The 23,020-nt window shown below is 36.7% G+C and overlaps 1 protein-coding gene across 1 annotated transcript in view; it reads left to right on the forward strand.

The window, feature by feature from the left end:
* Window positions 1-18,342, forward strand: part of LOC118907770 (glutamate decarboxylase 1-like) — a gene marked incomplete at its 5' end in the record, with an annotated part of 32,215 nt that extends 13,873 nt beyond the window's left edge. Inside the window, 4 exon segments of the mRNA XM_036876720.2 lie at window positions 9,296-9,445; window positions 14,474-14,581; window positions 15,408-15,497; window positions 18,169-18,342. Coding sequence (XP_036732615.2) covers window positions 9,296-9,445; window positions 14,474-14,581; window positions 15,408-15,497; window positions 18,169-18,342 — 522 coding nt within the window.
* Between the last annotated feature and the right edge of the window lie 4,678 nt (window positions 18,343-23,020).

Raw genomic sequence — 23,020 nt, forward strand, 5'->3', positions numbered from 1 at the left:
TGTCTTAAAATATATATATATATTTTTTTGTAGATAATTATTTTTTATTGAAGGGTAGTTGACACACAGTATTAAATTACATTAGTTTCAGGTGTACAACACAGTGATTCAACATTTATATACATGATAACTCTAGGTACCAGCTATCACCATACCAAGTTGTTACAATATTTTGACTATATTCCTTATGCTATACATTACATCCCGGTTACTTATTTATTTTACCATTGGAAGTGTGAACTTTTTTTTTTGTTTGTTTGTGAGGGCATCTCTCATATTTATTGATCAAATGGTTGTTAACAACAATAAAATTCTGTATAGGGGGGTCAATGCTCAATGCACAATCATTAATCCACCCAAAGCCTAATTTTCGTCAGTCTCCAATCTTCTGAGGCATAACAAACAAGTTCTTACACGGAGAACAAATTCTTACATAGGGAATAAGTTACATGGTGAACAGTACAAGGGCAGTCATCACAGAAACTTTTGGTTTTGCTCATGCATTATGAACTATAAACAATCAGTTCAAATACGAATACTCATTTGGTTTTTATATTTGATTTATATGTGGATACCACATTTCTCTCTTTATTACTATTATTTTTAATAAAATGCTGAAGTGGTAGGTAGATACAAGATAAAGGTAGAAAACATAGTTTAGTGTTGTAAGAGAGCAAATGTAGATAGATGATCAGGTGTGTGCCTGTAGACTATGTGTTAATCCAAGCTAGACAAGGGCAATAAAACATCCACGTATGCAGAAGATTTCTCTCATAACAGGGGGAGGTGAGGTTCTAAGCCTCACCTCTGTTGATCCCCAATTTCTCACCTGATGGCCCCTCTGCGACTGTGCCTGTCTTAGGTTGTTCCTCCCTTGAGGAATCTTACCCGTCTCTGGCTAACCAGTCATCTTCCGGGGCCATACAGGGAAATGTAAAGTTGGTAAGTGAGAGAGAAACCTTATTGTTTGAAAAGCTTAGCTTTTTACTTCTTTGCATATTAATGCCCTGTGGCTTCTATGCCCAGCATTTGTCTTGAGGTATCTTTACCACTTGGAAGAATTATGATACTCGGTAAATTTGATATGAGGCACGAATTCTATTTAAGGGTTGTAATTAGGAAGGAAGAAGAAAAGCTATAGAAGTAGCAGGCGGAAGAAAACATGGGAAGATTGATTATTTCTTTGACATATCTTCTTGTAGAGTAACTTCAGCATGTATAGGTTTTAAGCTACTACTTAAATTGTGCACACACATTAACATAATAGGAATACAGTTACATAACCAAAGCAGACAGATAATTACCAGCCATCCCCAGTGAAACCAAGAAAATCAGTTAGGCACCTTAGGCATTAGTGAAAACTAATCTATGATATGGAGGATAATGTCCAACTGAACTTGAACAGTCTGAGAGAATTCAGATAAATTAAAACAACCCATTCCTGGGGACTGTTCACATCCCATATGTTCTTTTAACAGTAAATAGTCTGTAGTTGTAAGATTTTGGAGTGCTACAATTTGCACTTCTCCTAATTCTTGGTTCAGTTCCAACTGTATAGATCCAGTCAAATTTGTTGTTTTACTGTATGCACAGGCCAGCTTAGATATCTCCTTCTTCATTCCCATGGCAAGTCCAGGAACTGGTGGGATGAGTGCATCTACAGCTGTAGCAGTGCATGGATCTTTGTTGGGGTTTTTTGATGATCATCTTCTGGCATGAGTCTTCCAGAGAGTGCTGATGTTGGAAGTTCTTTTTCATATCATATCTTAGTTCATTTTTGGGGTAGCCCAATTAGGCTTCGATCCTCTGTATAAACACAAACAGACCCTTTGCCTATGCTTTTATATGCCCTTTATACCCTTGTGTAGAACTCATTGGAGGTTACCACACAGGAACTGCCTTTTTTTTTTTTTTTGGTATCACTAATCTACACTTACATGATAAATATTATGTTTACTAGGCTCTCCCCTATACCAGGTCCCCCCTATAAACCTCTTTACAGTCACTGTCCATCAGCATAGCAAAATGTTGTAGAATCACTACTTGCCTTCTCTGTGTTGTACAGCCCTCCCTTTTCTCCTACCCCCCCATGATGAAGCTAATCTTAATACCTCCCTACTTTCCCCCCCCCTTATCCCTCCCTACCCACCCATCCTCCCCAGTCCCTTTCCCTTTGGTACCTGTTAGTCCATTCTTGAGTTCTGTGATTCTGCTGCTGTTTTGTTCCTTCAGTTTTTCCTTTGTTCTTATATTCCACAGATAAGTGAAATCATTTGGTATTTCTTTTTCTCTGCTTGGCTTGTTTCACTGAGCATAATACCCTTCAGCTCCATCCATGTTGCTGCAAATGGTTGGATTTGCCCTTTTCTTATGGCTGAGTAGTATTCCATTGTGTATATGTACCACATCTTCTTTATCCATTCATCTATCGATGGACATTTAGGTTGCTTCCAATTCTTGGCTATTGTAAATAGTGCTGTTATAAACATAGGGGTGCACTGATCTTTCTCATACTTGATTGCTGCATTCTTAGGGTAAATTCCTAGGAGTGCAATTCCTGGGTCAAATGGTAAGTCTGTTTTGAGCATTTTGATGTACCTCCATACTGCTTTCCACAATGGTTGAACTAACTTACATTCCCACCAGCAGTGTAGGAGGGTTCCCCTTTCTCCACAGCCTCGCCAACATTTGTTGTTGTTTGTCTTTTGGATGGCAGCCATCCTTACTGGTGTGAATTGATACCTCATTGTAGTTTTAATTTGCATTTCTCTGATAATTAGCGATGTGGAGCATCTTTTCATGTGTCTGTTGGCCATCTGTATTTCTTTTTTGGAGAACTGTCTGTTCAGTTCCTCTGCCCATTTTTTAATTGGGTTATTTGTTTTTGGTTTGTAGAGGCGTGTGAGTTCTTTATATATTCTGGATGTCAAGCCTTTATCGGATGTGTCATTTTCAAATATATTCTCCCATACTGTAGGGTTCCTTTTTGTTCTATTGATGGTGTCTTTTGCTGTACAGAAGCTTTTCAGCTTAATATAGTCTCACTTATTCATTTTTGCTGTTGTTTTCCTTGCCCGGGGAGATATGTTCAAGAAGAGGTCACTCATGTTTATGTCTAAGAGGTTTTTGCCTATGTTTTCTTCCAAGAGTTTAATGGTTTCATGACTTACATTCAGGTCTTTGATCCATTTTGAGTTTACTTTTGTATATGTGGTTAGACAATGGTCCAGTTTCATTCTCCTACATGTAGCTGTCCAGTTTTGCCAGCACCATCTGTTGAAGAGACTTTCATTCCGCCATTGTATGTCCATGGCACCTTTATCAAATATTAATTGACCATATATGTTTGGGTTAATGTCTGGAGTCTCTAGTCTGTTCCACTGGTCTGTGGCTCTGTTCTTGTGCCAGTACCAAATTGTCTTGATTACTCTGGCTTTATAGTAGAGCTTGAAGTTGGGGAGTGAGATCCCCCCTACTTTATTCTTCTTTCTCAGGATTGCTTTGGCTATTCGGGGTCTTTGGTGTTTCCATATGAATTTTTGAATTGTTTGTTCCAGTTCATTGAAGAATGTTGCTGGTAGTTTCATAGGGATTGCATCGAATCTGTATATTGCTTTGGGCAGGATGGCCATTTTGACGTTATTAATTCTTCCTAGCCACGAGCATGGGATGAGTTTCTATCTGTTAGTGCCCCCTTTATTTTCTCTTAAGAGTGACTTGTAGTTTTCAGAGTATAAGTCTTTCACTTCTTTGGTTCGGTTTATTCCTAGGTATTTTATTTTTTTTTGATGCAATTGTGAATGGAGTTGTTTTCCTGATTTCTCTTTCTGTTGGTTCATTGTTAGTGTACAGGAAAGCCACAGATTTCTGTGTGTTGATTTTGTATCCTGCAACTTTGCTGTATTCTGATATCAGTTCTAGTAGTTTTGGGGTGGAGTCTTTAGGGTTTTTTTATGTACAGTATCACGTTATCTGCAAATAGTGACAGTTTAACTTCTTCTTTACCAATCTGGATTCCTTGTATTTTTTTGTTTTGTCTGATTGCCGTGGCTAGGACCTCCATCCTATGTTAAATAACAGTGGGGAGAGTGGGCATCCCTGTCTAGTTCCCGATCTCAGAGGAAAAGCTTTCAGCTTCTCGCTGTTCAATATAATGTTGGCTGTGGGTTTTTCATAGATGGCCTTAATTATGTTGAGGTACTTGCCCTCTATTCCCATTTTGCTGAGAGTTTTTATCATGAATGGATGTTGAACTTTGTCAAATGCTTTTTCAGCATCTATGGAGATGATCATGTGGTTTTTGTCTTTCTTTTTGTTGATGTGGTGGATGATGTTGATGGACTTTCGAATCTTGTACCATCCTTGCATCCTGAGATGAATTCCACTTGGTCATGGTGTATGATCCTTTTGATGTATTTTTGAATTCGGTTTGCTAATATTTTGTTGAGTATTTTTGCATCTATGTTCATCAGGGATAGTGGTCTGTAGTTTCCTTTTTTGGTGGGGTCTTTGCCTGGTTTTGGTATTAGGGTGATGTTAGCTTCATAGAATGAGTTTGGGAGTATCCCCTCCTCCTCTATTTTTTGGAAAACTCTAAGGAGAATGGGTATTATGTCTTCCCTGTATGTCTGATAAAATTCCGAGGTAAATCCATCTGGCCCGGGGGTTTTGTTCTTTGGTAGTTTTTTGATTACTGCTTCAATTTTGTTGCTGGTAATTGGTCTGTTTAGATTTTCTGTTTCTTTCTGGGTCAGTCTTGGAAGGTTGTATTTTTCTAGGAAGTTGTCCATTTCTCCTAGGTTTCCCAGCTTGTTAGCATATAGGTTTTCATAGTATTCTCTAATAATTCTTTGTATTTCTGTGGGGTCCGTCATGATTTTTCCTTTCTCGTTTCTGATACTGTTGATTTGTGTTGACTCTCTTTTCTTCTTAATAAGTCTGGCTAGAGGCTTATCTATTTTGTTTATTTTCTCGAAGAACCAGCTCTTGGTTTAATTGATTTTTGCTATTGTTTAATTCTTCTCAATTTTATTTATTTCTTCTCTGATCTTTATTATGTCCCTCCTTCTGCTGACCTTAGGCCTCATTTGTTCTTCTTTTTCCAATTTTGATAATTGTGACATTAGATCATTCATTTGGGATTGTTCTTCCTTTTTTAAATATGCTTGGATTGCTATATACTTTCCTCTTAAGACTGCTTTTGCTGTGTCCCACAGAAGTTGGGGCTTAGTGTTGTTGTTGTCATTTGTTTCCATATATTCCTGGATCTCCATTTTGATTTGGTCATTGATCCATTGATTATTTAGGAGCGTGTTGTTAAGCCTCCATGTGTTTGTGAGCCTCTTTGCTTTCTTTGTACAGTTTATTTCTAGTTTTATTCCTTTGTGGTCTGAAAAGTCGGTTGGTAGGATTTCAATCTTTTGGAATTTTCTGAGGCTCTTTTTGTGGCCTAGTATGTGGTCTATTCTGGAGAATGCTCCATGTGCACTTGAGAAGAATGTGTTTCCTGTTGCTTTTGGATGTAGAGTTCTGTAGATGTCTATTAGGTCTATCTGCTCTACTGTGTTGTTCAGTGCTTCCGTGTCCTTACTTATTTTCTGCCCAGTGGATCTTTCCTTTGGAGTGAGTGGTGTGTTGAAGTCTCCCTGAATGAATGCATTGCATTCTATTTCCTCCTTTAATTCTGTTAGTATTTGTTTCACATATGTTGGTGCTCCTGTATTGGGTGCATATATATTTATAATGGTTATATCCTCTTGTTGGACTGAACCCTTTATCATTATGTAATGTCCTTCTTTATCTTTTGTTACTTTCTTTATTTTGAAGTCTATTTTGTATGATACTAGTATTGCAACACCTGCTTTTTTCTCTCTGTTGTTTGCATGAAATATCTTTTTCCATACCTTGACTTTAAGTCTGTGCATGTCTTTGGGTTTGAGGTGAGTCTCTTGTAAGCAGCATATGGATGGGTCTTGCTTTTTTATCCATTCTATTACTCTGTGTCTTTTGATTGGTGCATTCAGTTCATTTACATTTAGGGTGATTATTGAAAGGTATGTACTTATTCCCATTGTAGGCTTTAAGTTTGTGGTTACCAAAGGTTCAAGGTTAGCTTCTTTACTATCTTTACTGTCTATCTTAACTCGCTTATTGAGCTATTATAAACATGGTCCGATGATTCTTTATTTCTCTCCCTTCTTGTTCCTCCTCCTTGATTCTTCATATGTTGGGTGTTTTGTGCTGTGCTCTTTCTAGGAGTGCTCCCATCTAGAGAAGTCCCTGTAAGGTGTTCTGTAGAGGTGGTTTGTGGGAAGCAAATTCCCTCAGCTTTTGTTTGTCTGGGAATTGTTTAATCCCACCATCATATTTGAATGATAGTCGTGCTGGATACAGTATCCTTGGTTCAAGGCCCTTCTGTTTCATTGTATTAAATATATCATGCCATTCTCTTTTGGCCTGTAGGGTTTCTGTCGAGAAGTCTGATGTTAGCCTGATGGGTTTTCCTTTATAGGAGACCTTTTTCTCTCTAGCTGCCTTTAAAACTCTTTCCTTGTCCTTGATCTTTGCCATTTTAATTATGATGTGTCTTGGTGTTGTCCTCCTTGGATCCTTTCTGTTGGGGCTTCTGTGTATTTCCGTGGTCTGTTGATTATTTCCTCCCCCAGTTTGGGGAAGTTTTCAGCAATTATTTCTTCTGAGATACTTTCCATCTCTTTTCCTCTCTCTTCTTCTTCTGGAACCCCTATAATATGGATATTGTTCCTTTTGGATTGGTCACACAGTTCTCTTAATATTGTTTCATTCCTGGAGATCCTTTTATCTCTCTCTATGTCAGCTTCTATGCGTTCCTGTTCTCTAGTTTCAGTTCCATCAATGGCCTCTTGCATCCTGTCCATTCTGCTTATAAACCCTTCCAGAGTTTGTTTCATTTCTGCGATCTCCTTTCTGGCATCTGTGATCTCCCTCCGGACTTCATCCCATTTCTCTTGCGTATTTCTCTGCATCTCTGTCAGCATGTTTATGATTTTTATTTTGAATTCTTTGTCAGGAAGACTGGTTAGGTCTGTCTCCTTCTCTGGTGTTGTCTCTGTGATCTTTGTCTGCCTGTAGCTTTGCCTTTTCATGGTGATAGGAATAGTCTGCAGAACTGGGACGAGTGACGGCTGGAAGGACTTCCTTTCTTGTTGGTTTGTGGCCCTCCTCTCCTGGGAGAACAGCGGCCTCTAGTGGCTTGTGCTGCGCAGCTGCGCGCAGACAGGGCTTCTGCTTCCTGCCCGGCTGCTATGGAGTTAATCTCCGCTGTTGCTGTGGGCGTGGCCTGGCTCGGGCAGCTGCTCCAAAGTGGTGGAGTCGCGTTGGAGCGGGAGCAGCTGGGAGGCTATTTATCTCCAGAAGGGGCCTCCCTGCTCCCTGCAGCCCAGGGGTTAGGGTGCCCAGAGATCCACGGATTCCCTACCTCTGGATTAAGTGTCCCGCCCTGCCCCTTTAAGACTTCCGAAAAGCACCCGCCAAAACAAAACAACGACCACAAAAAAAAAAAAAAAATTTTAAATTAAAAAAAAAAAAAAAAAGGTGGCTGCTCATTTTTCTTTATTCTCCGGCGCCAGCCTCAGGCATCTGCTCACTGGTCTTGCCTCCCTGTTTCCCTAGTATTCGGGTCCCTATCCCTTTAAGACTTCCAAAAAGCACTCGCCAAAACAAAACAGAAAAAAAAAAAAATTTGTCGCTCGCTTTTCTTATGTCCTCTGGCGCCCGGCCTCCGGTGCCCGCTCACTGTTCTTGCTGCCCTGTTTCCCTAGTATCCAGGACCCCACACATGCACTGTGTCTGCGCTCTGGCCTGGATGGCGGGGGCTGGGTGTTCGGCAGTCCTGGGCTCCGTCTCCCTCCCGCTCTGCCTGCTCTTCTCCCGCCGGGAGCTGGGGGGAGGGGCGCTCGGCTCCCGCGGGGCCGGGGCTTGTATCTTACCCCCTTTGTGAGGCGCTGGGTTCTCGCAGGTGTGGATGTGGTCTGGATATTGTCCTGTGTCCTCTGGTCTCTATTCTAGGAAGAGTTGTCTTTGTTATATTTTCATAGATATCTGTGGTTTTGGGAGGAGATTTCCGCTGCTCTACTCATGCCGCCATCTTCCGATCCCCTGTCTTAAAATATTTTAAATAGTCTCCAACTCTTATCTAACACAAAATTAAAAGGAGAGTTTGAAATAGACTAGAGAAAATAATTAAATGTGCAAACAGAACACCGAAGATACACATACCTATATGTCTGTGTATATACCTTTTCTTTTTTCTCCCAGTACTTCAGGACTGACCAACACACTGTGCTGCTTGCCCCAGGTCCATAGCCTCTCCTAAAATAGAGTGTGAGTTTTTTCCTTTGGAAGTTGGATTTCTACAAATTCAAGACAAACTGCTCTTTTGTCAGATCCCAAGTTCATCCCTGTATAGATATTGACCTTGAAAAATTACTTCATGTGTTACAGTACCAGTGTTTCCAATCTATAAAAATGATAATGATATAATAATAGTGCTTATGTTATGAGTTTTCTGTGAGGTTCAAATTATATAATGTTTGTGAAGTGTTCAGTATATAATAAACACATATTAAGTAAATTGTAATTCACTTCTTGTACAAATACTTATGCTCAGTATGTATTTAAACTGTTCCTTGTCACTGTGCACAGATTTATCCTTTGCTAGGCTGAACAGCACATGCCCTTTTAGCAAAGCCTCTCTTTCATTGCCTGATGGGAAACATTTCTTTCCTCTAGTGATTCTTAACCATCCAAAGCAAATGTTTTCTTCATTCTTCAGCACTGAGGAGGAATGTTTCAATATCTTTTATGAGAAGAAATGGTTAGGAAAGCACAAAATTAAATGAATGGGTTGTTTTATTCTCTACCTACTGTGGCCATCAGAGCATTTTATTGACTGGCATGTATACTGTTGATGTATGGGAGAGTTTAGGTAAAGTGAATTAGGCACTCACTTCTCATTAACTTCAACATGTGACAGTTATATAATTTCAAAAAAACAACAAAAACTTCAATGCTTCTAAGAAAAGTTAAAAACAGACAGGTATTAATCCAGTTATACCCCATTCTGTTCTAGATAAATACAAAGAATAACTGAATGTATTAAAATCATGAGAAAGTAACACATTTCTATATAAAATAAACAAAATTTTATTTAAAAGTGCATGTAGAGTAGAAATGTTAAGTTACTTGAAATAAATAATTGTGATTTGTTATTGAAATGTATATGATTTACATAGCAGGTATATTATTCCTTTTTTAGGGTCTTCCAGAAGCATGCAACCAGATGCAAGCTGGGTATCTTTTCCAGCCCGATAAACTCTATGATGTTGACTTTGACACTGGGGATAAAACCATTCAGTGTGGCAGACATGTTGATATCTTTAAACTATGGTTAATGTGGAAAGTAAAGGTAGGGATCTGTCATCTCATTTATTAGGTCCTATTTATTTGGATACAAAACATAGACTATTCCATTTTTAAAAGCTCTATTTAGGTGTCTTTTTCCAAATGCTAACCCCATTATTTTCCCAAAAATTATTCAAGGAAACCACTATATTTCTAATTGCAAATGGTAAGCTTGCTATCCCAGGTCAAAATTCTGAGGTGGAAAAACAATTTGGCATGTTCCACCATCACTGTATGTTCTATGAAATTACAAGAGTAACAATCTGTTAGGAATATAAATATGTTTGCAGTTTTTCAAAACTTAAAGTTTTTTAAACTACTTTTTCCTGTCTAGTAATTAGAATTGGTAAGAGGCAGAGCTACTCGAAGTTAATATAGAGTCTCAGATGTGAACACTTATTTATTGCCTGAATGTTCAATCTACCTTAGAGTCAAGATCAACAGATACAGTTTCCCCAAAGATTTTGACAACAGTAGGACATGTTCTGTACCCTTCTCCTGCCCCATATTTATAATTTTTAGCTTAAATAATTGGCACACTTTTAGGAAGCTATTTCTATCATCCCCTTCCCAATCTCCTATAGAAAGATGGACATCAGGTTCTGTGCAGATGAAATCTTTGACATGAACTAACAGCATTGTTTAATATGTTACTGACACTGCTATCTATTTAATTTGAAGTCGTTTTTGTTTGTTTGTTTGGTCAGAAATCTACTCCAAAATCAGAGACACCACTTTTCATTGAAGTCACTCAGGAATAACCTGATGTATAGCCAACACTTTGATACAGGAATATCAATTACTCAGGAAGACATTTGGCAATTAGTTCATTTTGGAGGTTTCACCGATAATTTTCCTTATTCAAAGATAGGCATTCTGTAAGTTCTTTTCCTGAAAAATGTTAACTAGCCAATTGGGAAATTTCATTAAACTTGCTTTAAAAATCAAAGTTCAAAATTTTGCGAACACAAAGCTCAAACTTGTGTGTAGATCTTTCACTACCAATAATCCAAATATCCCTCAAGCTGATTCTATGCCAATTTTATTTATGTAAATATTTTCATGAACTTCCTCAGCCTTTTAGGAGGAAGTCATTCTCCCACAACTTAGCCATCAATCAAAGCCCATAAACCTGTCTTCATCAGAGTATATACACCTAGATGCTTGTCCCAAGGTTTATCCTTGAACTTGCAAATGCTCAACAAGTATCAAAACATTTAAAAAAGAAATACATATATATAAAGCATTATGAAAAATTGTATAGTTCATATATTCTTTTGTGCAGTAAAGGAGTGGCATTCAAACTTTTTAACACAATCTATAGTAAGAAATACATTTTCTATAGTGGCTCAATAACACACCCAGGCACATACACAAGGTGATTAAAACAAGTTTCAAGAAAAAACCTTATATGATATGCTCTAATATTTTCTATTCTATTCTACCTCATTGAAAGAAGGCTGGTTATAACTGACTCAGTTGTTTCTATTCTGCACTTGGTGGGCTATGACCTGTATTTCAACAGATACAAATGAGCAAGTTTAACCTGGATAAAGCCAGACCGCCAGAGTCGTATAGCTGGACCATCTTATTTGGCCTTTTATAAAACAGACTTGAGCAATGAATTTTTAGTACCCATATTTATTTATTTCATCCCTGCAGTAAGCATAAGATTTCCAGAGGAGATGAATTATTTACTTACAGAATATCTCAGTGTCAATTCTCCAAACCCATTTCTCTCTTCAAGCAACATGATGACGGCAGGTCACATCACCCTACATTTGCAAGGGGACTTACACTACGGGAGAGGGACCCTGAAATTAGGAAACTGGAATCTCATGTAAGAGCCGACACACCCACTCTGAGAGACAGGGCCTGTGGGTAGAGGGAAGAGAGAGAGCTTGTGTTCACTTCCAAATGCAAAGGAATCTTCTTTTGGCATAGGAAAGAAAGGTCTCTATCCCACTCTACCATAGAATGAAAGCAGTTGCTTCTGGGGAGATAAAGATTTTATTACCCTGTCAATGGCAGCAGATGATTACACAAAAGCTCAGTATGCAATGCAAGGGAAACGTGTTTCCCATTAAAAAACCATTTCTATCCCCTGGAAATTAGGTTCAGGTAAATAGCCACGACAGGCTTGAAAAGGAGTAAACTTGCAAGTTTATTAGCACAATATGTAACTATTTAATATTTAAACATTTGATATGGGAGCCTCCACCAGCATTCTTTACAATAATGGGCATTAAGATCCAAGCCTGAGGACAGAAATTTTAAAAAATCTACTTTGTCCTCATTTGTTCTAATTACACAATAAATACTTCATTGATGCCTGAAAAGGCTCCATCATTATGAAATTCATAGTTCCTATAAATAAAATTAATTCCATAAAATACTGTGGTAGATTATAAAAATAAGTAAGAAGAAAATCATATAATAATATAAGATTATGCATGCACAAGTAAATATAATGCAGAAGCTCCCTTTTTGGATGGATTTTCTCCATCAGTTGGACGGGTTGTAGATTCATAAAATGAATCTGTTTTGGCCAATGGAATGCAATAGGGAGCTTAATTGTCCAAAAACCCCATATGCTTCTCTTAAATTCATAATTGCATTTGCTCTGAGGCTGTGTTTTCCAAATTTTCTCCTGGCCAATAACTGAGCATGGCAGGGCTTCTAAGCCATTCTCATTCCTGAGAGACAAAACTCTTGTGACAGCTGACTTAGTGTGAAGACTCCCCAGTGGTCTTTCTGAACTTTCCTTCAACTGCGTGGCAGTCTAGGAAGCTTCTGTTCCCACTCTGCCTGCCTTTCCCCTTCACACAGTCTGACATCTGTCCCAGTCTAACTGGCTCCTTCCCACTGTCTGTCACATAGATACTTCCCCTAAGAAACCTTGCATCTTCACTCTCATCTTCATTTCAGCTTGTGGAGGACGTGGTCTAATAGCGTCCAATAAAGCTTGGACCAGAAGTTCCATCATCTTTAATATTCAATCTTTGCAGTTTTTTGACAAAACTTAAAGATGCATTTGTAATATGGACATGTATTGATATTTTTCATTGCCAGTTCAGTATGCACGAATGCCACCAAAAGTTCTATATGGAAATCTCTTATGGATAATAAACCCTGTGGCAACTACCTCCATGATCCTTAGCCCCATTTCTTCAGAATCAACAGTAGGAGCATTCATCACCAGTAATGTCTATGAAGTTTTTTGCAAGTTTTTCTTCTTTCCTTTTTAACTATTTATAGCGTACCCCTAAACCAGACTGCTCTCAGAGAAAAATTTATGGCATGATATCAGATGATCAAGTGCTTATCACAAGAAATTTGTCCATCGATATTTAGTTATTGCTACATTTCAAAGACTAACTGCCTTTTCCAAATTATGTTTGTTTAAAATTGTGAGAGTTGTTGCTTTGAACCATATATTCTTATAATTGCAATTTTTTAACACATTTTGAAATTGTATATCTAATATGCAACATCTTAAATATAACAATTATACATATATATATATATATATATGGAAGATACATGTGTATATTTGATTTAAACAGAAAGTGTGGCATCTTGGGGGTGTCACCATCACTGTTTACTCAGCTGTAGATGTGCCCTGTTCACCTTGTACTTGGGAGTCCCTGATCGCCCATGCATCACATGACCAGTGGAATTCTGAGCTCATTGAGCATTGCAAAGGCTGTGAGGGGATGGGGTGGCAAGGAATGATAAACATGTATGTTGCATATAAATCCTTAGCTCACACACATGATCCATTATCCCACTGGACTCCACTTACTCAAATTCAAGTTAAATTTCAGGACAGCCATAGCGGGGAATTAAATTAAGCATGAAACCCTTCTGAGTACGGGGCCCTGTGTGATAGTGCAGGCAGCATGCTCATGCAGCCAGCTGATCGCAAAGGCTGAAGTACTAAGATACACTGAAGTACTTACTTCATTTGGTTGTTAAGGCGCTACACTACACAAGCTTAGAATAACTGGGAATGTACATCCCCAGCACGTGCAGTAGGTGTAGGGACAGAAGCAATGAGATCAGGTAGGGTGCAATTTCAATAATGCAGGACAGGGCAATTGTGCCAGCATAGTGGCAGTGAATAGGTTAAGATATATTAGATTCTAAAGGTAAACCCAATGGAATTTGCTAAAATATTAAATGTGGAGGGTGGGAAAAAGAGGAGGATCAAGGATAAGAAAACTTTGGTATTTTGGGCTTTAGCATGTGAGGGATAAAACTGATATGTTACTGAGGTTGGGAAGACTGTGCGAGTAACAAGTTTGTAAGCAATGATCAGGAGTTGAGTTTTGGACATGTCATTTTGCGGTGTTTGTTATTCATCTGGGTGGAGATTTGAATAAGCAATTAAATATAGAAGTCTGAGGTTCAGAAATGAGGTCTCACATGAAAATATAAGTGGGAGAGTCATCCCCCTGTACACGTAGTACTTAGAGCCACGAGACAAGCAGAAACCATCAAGGGAAGGGAGGTGCATGGAGAAACGGTCAATTTTTCTGTGCCTCAGTTAACCAACTTATAGGTCCTTCTAAGAGTAAATTAAAGTGTACAAAGCTCTAAACTGAAGCCTGGAATATAGCAGAAACCCAAAAGTTGTTAATTTTTAAATACACCATGCCGACAAGTATGCCAAGGGCTTTATGTGTAGTATTTCTCCTACTCCACACAACATTATATAAAATTTTTAAAAATTTGCTCTACATATTGACAGATAAAAAATTTATGTCAAAATATTTAGCAAACATTTGTAGATCTAGGAACTGAAGCTTAGAAAGGCTAGGTATCAGGCTTTAAGTTCAAGATGTAGGGGGTCAAAGAAGGTTGAAGATCTGGAAATAAAGTTGCAGTGATAATAGATAACTCCTACTACAGGTAAGATAATCACATATTATTTTTTTAACTGAGTACATTTAAATACATTTAATAAATTTCAATGCAATTTAAAGGAGCTTATTTGAATGGAAACTTTGATTTTCTTTTTAAGTCACAGGGAATCTGTGGCTTTGAGGCACAGATCAACAGTTATATGGAACTTGCAAAATACTTTTATAAGGTTTTAAAGAAAAAAGATAACTTTAAGCTTGTGTGTGATACAGAGGTAAGGACTCTTTTAGCTGTTGTTTTATTTTAAAGATAGTTTAATGGATCTATACTTTCTTTGCTGAATATTTTACCTTAATCTTACCTGAGATAATTTTAAAAGCATTCTTAAATATTAGTATAAATATTTTATTTTATCTAAATGCAAATCATTTAGGGTTTAAAAGCTTTTCCTTTTAAGTTCTATGTCTTATAAGCCAAGGGGCCAAAAAATCCCTTTAATTTTATGATTATATTCTATCTTTTCATTTTTAAGACAAAATTAAAACTATTTGGTTATGACTGCTTTTCTGATTTCTCTGGTACTGAGTCAAGAGTAATTTAATTGTTCCTAGGTCTTTTCTTATATGGTAGAATATACAGTTGGGTTTAGTGTATAGTAGGTGATATAAGAGAAAGTGGGCTTTAATTTACATGATAGTCTGTGGTAAAAATTGTTATTAAGGCACTAAGTAGATACTAATGAAAAAAGTTGAGATTTTTGTTAGCATTATATCCACATTCCTTTCCATGGCCCAGTGAATTATCCAATGGTATGAAGTCAGGCTAACCAAAGTAACAATTAGGAAGCAAAGGTGCGATGTTTATCTTCTAAATTATCTCCCTCTGACTCTATTAATTTTTGTGAGACTTCCACAGTCTTAAGTGGAAATTAGAAGTAAAGGAGTTTGTTTTCAATACTATACACCCACTGATAGCTTGTTTTCCTCTCTGAAATGAACGTTTATTTAGGAATTAGGTAGGGTTTTAAGGATACTTGTAAAATCACTAAGGAGTTAAATAAGGCTTAAAGGATACTTGTAAAATTTTTATCTTGAATTTAGCCTGAGTTCACCAATGTCTGTTTCTGGTACTTCCCACCAAGACTTAAACATATTCCAGAAGGTTCTAAAAGAGATCAAGAACTCCAAAAGGTAAGTCAGTGTGTGTGTGTGTGTGTGTTGTTTTTCATTTTGATATTGTCTTTTAAATAATGTGTCTGGTTAGTGTGATTGGTTAGTGGATGCAGTCATGTGGTCCTAAGCCACTGGCTTAATACTTGCATGGAGCAAGTGAAATCTCAGCCCATCAATTATTTGCAAGTTAATCCAGTTGTAATTTATATAATGGGAAAATAGTTATTGAATGCTTAATATGCAAGCTGAGTTTCCTACCCTTGGCTTAATTTTTCAGTTAATATTTGTCAGGTGTTCCAATAAGAGTTAGAGGTATAAAAGCAAATAAGACAGCATCCCAGTCTTGAGTTTGCTAGAAGGCTTAATGGGAGAAAAGATTAGAATATAAATAATTACAGTTCCTAAGAGCAGTAGAACAGACTGTGAAATACTTATTATAAGGTCATCTGAGCAAAAATTTGAGAGAGATTTTATTACGGATTGAGGAACAATACTGAACAAAAATATCAAATGAATATCATAACAAACAGGATATATTAATGGTGCATATATATTAAAGATAACTACCATTATATATTATTTATCACATACATCTATTGTAAGTTTTTAACCTATCTTATGCAGGCATCATATATAGTTGCCCCTTGAACAATGTGGTGGTTAGGAGTGCTGACCTCCCATGCAGTTCAAAACCTATTTTTAACTTCCAACTCCCCCAAAACTTCATTACTAATAGCCTCCTGTTGACTGGAAGCCTTACCAATAACATAAACAGTCAACACATATTTTGCATGTTATATGTATGAAATGCTGTACTGTTACAAAAAAGGCCAGAGAAAAGAAAATGTTATTAAGAAACTCCTAAGGAAGAGAAAACACGTTTATAGTACCATACAGTATTTGTTGAAAAAAATCCTCATATGAGTGGACCTGTGCAGTTCGAACCTGTATTCTTTTCATGGGTCAACAACAATTTGAATATATCAAAATATATATATATATATATATTTTACTTTTGAGTTATACCAACATCACAACCACTTAGGTAATGTGAGGTGCCTTAGGATATGTTGAACAAAAACTATCTGATATCAGTGTTTAAGGGCATCAACTCTTACTTTTATTTTTATTGAAGTATAGTTGATATACAATATTATATTGGTTTCAAGTATACAACATAATGATTGGACAGTTATCTACATTATTAAATGCTCAACCCAATTAGTGTAGTTACTATCTGATAACATACAAACATATTGCTGTATTATTGACTATGTTCTCTATGTTGTAATTTCATCTCCAGGACTAATTTATATTATGATTGAGATTTTGTGCTCTTTATCCCCTTCGACTATTTCACCCACCCACCCCCAACCCCTTCCCCATGGGAATCACCCATTGCCTTCTCAGTGTCTGTGAGGCTATTTCTGTTTTGCTTTGTCTTTTTTTAGATTCCACATAGAAATGAAATCATATAGTATTTGTCTTTCCCTGCCTGGCTTATTTCACTTAGCATAATACTATCAACTTTTAATATCAGAAAATGTCACTGGGCTCATAAGTGCTGAGAGAAAATAGAGATTGTTTTGTTTTGCTTGTCATAATACCCCCTATTTAAATATTTTATGATTTGAGGGGAGTATTAGGTGAAGCTCTTAATTTTTTTCTAGACACATAAGTGTTATCCTTCACTAGGGTTAATTACTACCAGCTGACAGTGAGTTAGGTGCATTTACACAGACTTGCAAGCTGGTTCCTAGAGGTACACACAGCTTATCTACCAGAGAACAGTCCCTTTTAGGGTCCCTTTTAGGACTCTGCACATGTTCCTGATGAAAGGCAAGGGGGAACCATGAAACAGTTTTTTAAACTATTGCAGTCAATAACTAATATTTGTTATTTTATAGTCATGTTGATTCATTAAAATATTAAATAAGGAAAGACATGAAATGAAATGCTGATTAAAGGTGATATGTAAACATTTGCTTCTGCCCTGCCATTATATAAAGGGAAAGTTAAGTAATGGATGGCATCTGCAGTGTTTTAAAAGTAAACTGTATGCAGAAGCAGAAGTTTCGAGAAGGAGAGCATGTTGAGTAGCTACAGAATGCTCTCCTCTGGCTTTCCCATGTCTCAGTGCCACTTGGCCCTATAATAATAATATACAAATATGGCACAAGGCTACAGGCATGGTATTGTTTTAGGAGCTGCACAGGACAATGAAGCAGAGTTTGTCTCTGACATTTATGAAGAAACTCTGTTTTGATGCAAAACAGGTGACCTGGTAGAAAGCCTCAATATATATATAATTCAAATAATGAAAGTTATTATTTCATTAATATGCTATTTTTCTATTCCCTATTTTATCTTACCTCATTCCCAGATACTTCTATTTGATTGCTATATAAAATAAGCAAAATGTCACATAACTTTCTTTAATGCATTCTAGCATACATGCAGTATTTTATGCATTTGGTAATTGTGAATCGCTGAGTAATGAGAGCCACAGTATGAATACAGAGAATGCTGGGGTTTTTTCCATACTAAGCCGCTTTATAAAAGTTGTGCCTGATAGTTTTATGTGTCCTGCAGTTTGCTTCAAACTGATGGGTGGTTATGTAGCCATCTAGAATGTGGAAGTGTGTATACTTGAAAATCCCCTTTTAATAGTATTTGCACTTACACACAGATTGCTCCATTGATTGAAGCACAGACGCTAGAGGAAGGCACAACCATGATAAGCTACCAGCCAGGTGGGGACAAAGTAAATTTTTTTCGAATGATCTTTTTTAATCCTGCCACAAGACAAACAGATGTTGACTACCTTATTGATGAAATTGAAAGACTTAGGAAGGATTTATGATACTTCAATATGAACTTCAATATAATACTTAATGTGAACAAATGTAAATGCTAACTTAAAAAAAATCTACTACTGTAGATGACAAGGAATACTATGTGATAGCCTCTCTTTTAGAACTTCTATTCTCTTTTATCCTATGCTATCTAAGATGAGGAGAGGCGAGCCAGTTCATTGAACATAAGTAAATAGATAGATAGGTTCAAGTTTATTCATGCACTTGCTATTTAATAGAAATTGCTGAAAATCATTAAATGTCAGGTACTTTTCTGGGTGGGTTTAGAATACATCAGTAAATAAGAAAGAGAAAAATTCCTCATCTTATAAAGTTAGGGAAAGTTCCATTGTGGACTTTCACAATGTTGTTATTTAATTTAAAAAATTAAAAAACGATTGTAACTTAGTATTTTTAAAAAATTTGAATCACTCTGTATGTGTTAGGTTTTTTCTTTCACAATGTATACATAGATCAAATCATCATGATGTACAGTTCAAACATCCTATAATTTTATTTGTCAATTATACTTCAATAGAGCTGAAAAAAAAATTTTCTAGATATAGAAAAAAGCAAATGATTCTATAAGCTCAATGAAAGCTGAAATCTTAAAAATGAGTGTCTCATGATAGGAAAGGTGGAAGGAGATATAGGATTGAATTTAGAGAAAAATATGAAGAAGGAAAGAATTTAAACATATGTATATCTCCTTTATAGCCTATTAACAATATACTTTCCACAAATGGACAAAGAGAAGCATGTACCCAGTGAGAAACCTGTAGTCTTGGCCCTGTAGAGGCTCAGTGTATAATTAATGTTAGTCCTGAATATTTAATCATTTCCTATGTCAAACAGATCCAGAGATTAAAAAAAATACACTAAGCAAAATTAAAGTTCTTTATTAATCATTCAGGGTACAATTAAATATTGTCATGGTTCTCCAATACAGAGAACTTTGTACCTTTCTGTTTTCCAAGCTATGTTGCATTCATTCAAATTAAATGTGGGAGAACTTTCATATTTTAGAAATAAAGACACACAAATTGGGCTAGAAATTATTTTTAATTGTGCTTCTATCAAATAAATTAGACATTTCATGTTCTCAGAGGAAATCTAAAACTACCGACTTTGATAGGCTGCATTTTTGTGAAATATAAGGAATAGCAGTTAATTGTCTAAGTGCAGTGTATCCTTTGATAAGAGTTACTGCTCTAGACAGGAAGGTTTATTCCAAATGTGATCTGGTTTGTCAGAAACATAAACCTGTGTCTTCCCTATGCATTATTCATAGTTGCCTATCATTAGTTGCCTATCATTACATGAAAGTTATCACAGATTAAACATTTCCTTACCATAAGTGCTCTTTTAAGTTTCTTTGTCCCTATATTCACAATTTTAGTTATTGCTTTTATTTTTTAATAAGCACTTTGAAAGAAGAATATACTAAATCATAATACCATTTTAATATAATTGTGTATTCAGTGGTTTTATAAACTAGTTTAAACAGTGCTTTCTTCCAATATACGTCTATGAATTAAGTAAGTGTATCTTGTAGAGTTTCTAGAAATCCACAAATTTGATTTATTCAGTGGTGCCCTGTGAATCACAAGGAACCTAATAAGAAGTATTCCTTTATTGAGGTCTGCAGCATTTTAATTATTTGGATACCTGTTTTACACATTGTTGAAAGTTTGCGACATTTAAGGAAAAGATAATATTCATTAACCTAGGTCAGCCTTTCCCCCATTGAACTTGGATTATTTTTTATTTCTTGGTCAATCAAAATTATTTTTGGCACAGAACCATTGTTCCCATGTCTGTTCTCTCAATCAAGGGTCTGGCATCAGCCTTGTATTACATGAAATAATGTTTGAATTTACCTTCTGTAACTTATAAGAATTCTGTAAAAAGAGTCTTGCTGCTGAAATAACTTAATATAAAATTCTTAAAGAGATTTACTAAGTTCATTTTTTTCTTTTGAAATTTTCCCCCAAATATTACAATATATTTTTAAAACAATGAATAGCATTTATTTAACCAGCAGAAATTACTAGCAGAGAATCTCCAAAACTTAGGGCAAAATGGGGTAGACCAAAAAAATTTATTAATGTATTAGAATTTTTTTTTTTCAATTCAACGAACTACCATAGAATTGTGCACAACATATGGACATCGATTTTTGGAGGCAGTTTCAGGGATAGATGAGACGAGGAGCAAGCGTTGATCTGAGAACACTAGTTATACAGGCTATGGCAATAAACCAAGGAGGGATAAGGGACTAGCAGCACCAGGCAGTAGAGAATTAAGAGCTATTTAGGAAGTAAAATCTCCAAAATGCACTGGTAGATAAAGAAAAGTTCAAAGAGCCTGAAGTTTCTAGCCTGAAAGACAGGTTAGATCTTCAAAGCACAGAAAACCAAAAGCAAGATGCATATGAGCACAATGTCATTAGTCCACTTATTTTGCATAGAGTAAACAAACTGGAATTTATGGATTTATAGGGTTCAGCTCTCTGGAAAATCTCACATAAGCTATGTAACTATCTGAGTATACAGTGGAGAGGTTTCATAACTGAGTAAGTTCCCTTCTGCGTAATTAATGTAGCATTACACATTACTTTGAGATTTCATATGTTAATGTAGGTCACAGAACCTCTTGAATGAGCAAAAGAGGACCTGGGGAACTATTTGACAATTCCAAACCTCCCCCTGCTTTGTGCTTCCCAGTTATGTCTGTGAAATTCTTAGTAAAGCTTCGTACTGGACAAGATCTCTGGTTCGATTCTGACTTGACAGTCAGATCCTGTGAATTATCTCGGTGATTATCTAACCCAGGAGATGGAGTGAATGCTTGAAGACTGGTCTACGTGAACCTTACATTTTCCAGTGCAGCCCTACAGATATGGACCCTGAACAGGGAAAAGCCACTGGGGCACTGGTCTGGACTCTAAACACTCTCTCTTTTGCTGAATCGTATTGCTCTATATCCTTGGATTCTTCAATTTTCTGTCTGGCTTTTTTCTCATCCCACTTGGTCCCTTAACTCTCTGATTGGAGAGTGATTTTCTCCCCTCAAGTGTCTGGCTTTGACATGAGTCTTCCATCTATGACACAGCTTTTAATGTTCATTCTGCCCAACCAGCCAGACCCTTGGCCACCAGCCCACAGCAGGAGTTCGGGGTGTCAGCCCCAGCCAAGCTCTCTGCCTCACTTGTCACCCTCATTGTTGGCTCTCATCTGAATGCTATTCAAGTCTTCCCATCAAAAGTGTACCTATCCTACAAAGGACAGCCCAAGGTTCCTCGTTCCTGATTCTTTTTCCTAACCCAAACCCCCACTATGGAACATGGGTACAAACCAATATTTTGCAAGATTATTGGAATTTATTCCTCCAATATCATGTGAGACTTCTTATCTCTAGGTCCCCATGATAGCTATCCTGTTACAAATACAACTAAAGGCCATTACATCTTTCTGATCTTCACTCCCACATGGCATTTCCTTTCACCTAGAAAAACTTTGTTAGAAGCTTCCTTGATAAAGTTATGATAGTGGTTATGCTGATATATTATTTAAACCATATATAGGAATAGTAGATAATCCGTTAAATCATATCCATACACTCTCAAACCAATGAATCATTTATAAAGAACACTGATATGCCTTAAATTCAGCAGTTCTTTGGGTATTTAACAGTCTTACCATCTTCCACCTTCTGCTCAGTATTCTGAAATTTCCTGTTAAGAATGACTTTTTGTTGTCTTAAAGAAGTAGCTTTGGCACCTCTAGTTGCAAACCTTACTATGCTTTTAATATAAAATCACTAAGTTGGCTCTGGACAATAGCTTCTAGCAATATTTTATGAGGTTACAGGTCCTTGGAAGGCTATAAATATTTTTCCTATTTCTATTTTGGTAAAAACAAATAATTGAATTGGGTTCTACAGTCTCCTAAGTTAGAGTCACTGGTTAGCTGCATAATGAAAATCTTATGTAAACATTTGTTGATAATGTGATAATAGCTAATAAGACAACTTAACCTTTGATAGCCATTTTCTCATTTAAAATCACCTTGGCATAATTTATTTTATTTTAGCTTGTTCTGTTTCTTAATGAGATAACAGCAAGAATAAAGGTTATTTTTTGAGGCTCCTACTCCCTGTTTACCAATATAAAGAGATGAATGGAAAAATTAATTCGAGACTCAGAAATTTTTGAGGCAGCAAGCAAAGCACTTGGGTCAAAACAATGCATGTTATGTTGGCTAAGATTGGTCCTGTATTTCCAGGCAGACTGAATAATCCTGGCTGCAGAGACCTCACATGTATTTGGAGCTTGTACTTGGAAATGACCCATGATTTCAAATTTTCCCTTGGCAATCCAGCAATCCCATCTGGGAGCATTTTACCACTGTGGTCCCTTGGGAGTATTTCATGACACATTTAATCTTTCACAGATAGTAAACACAGCATTTCCAGGTCTCAGCTCCCTTATTCCCATTTCTCAAATCATTTAAAGCTAAATAGAAATAGAAGTGGAGCCATACCCAAATTATCCTTGGCTTAGTGAAGATGACATAGTTCATAGTTTGTGTTAATTGGCTGGTGGTATGACATAATTCATAGTTTGTGTTAATTCCCTTTGCCCAAATCACATATCTCAAGGAATAACTGGCATAATTAAAAGTG

This window comes from Manis pentadactyla, chromosome 6 (genome assembly GCF_030020395.1).
Source record: "Manis pentadactyla isolate mManPen7 chromosome 6, mManPen7.hap1, whole genome shotgun sequence".
Classification (NCBI taxonomy): domain Eukaryota; kingdom Metazoa; phylum Chordata; class Mammalia; order Pholidota; family Manidae; genus Manis; species Manis pentadactyla.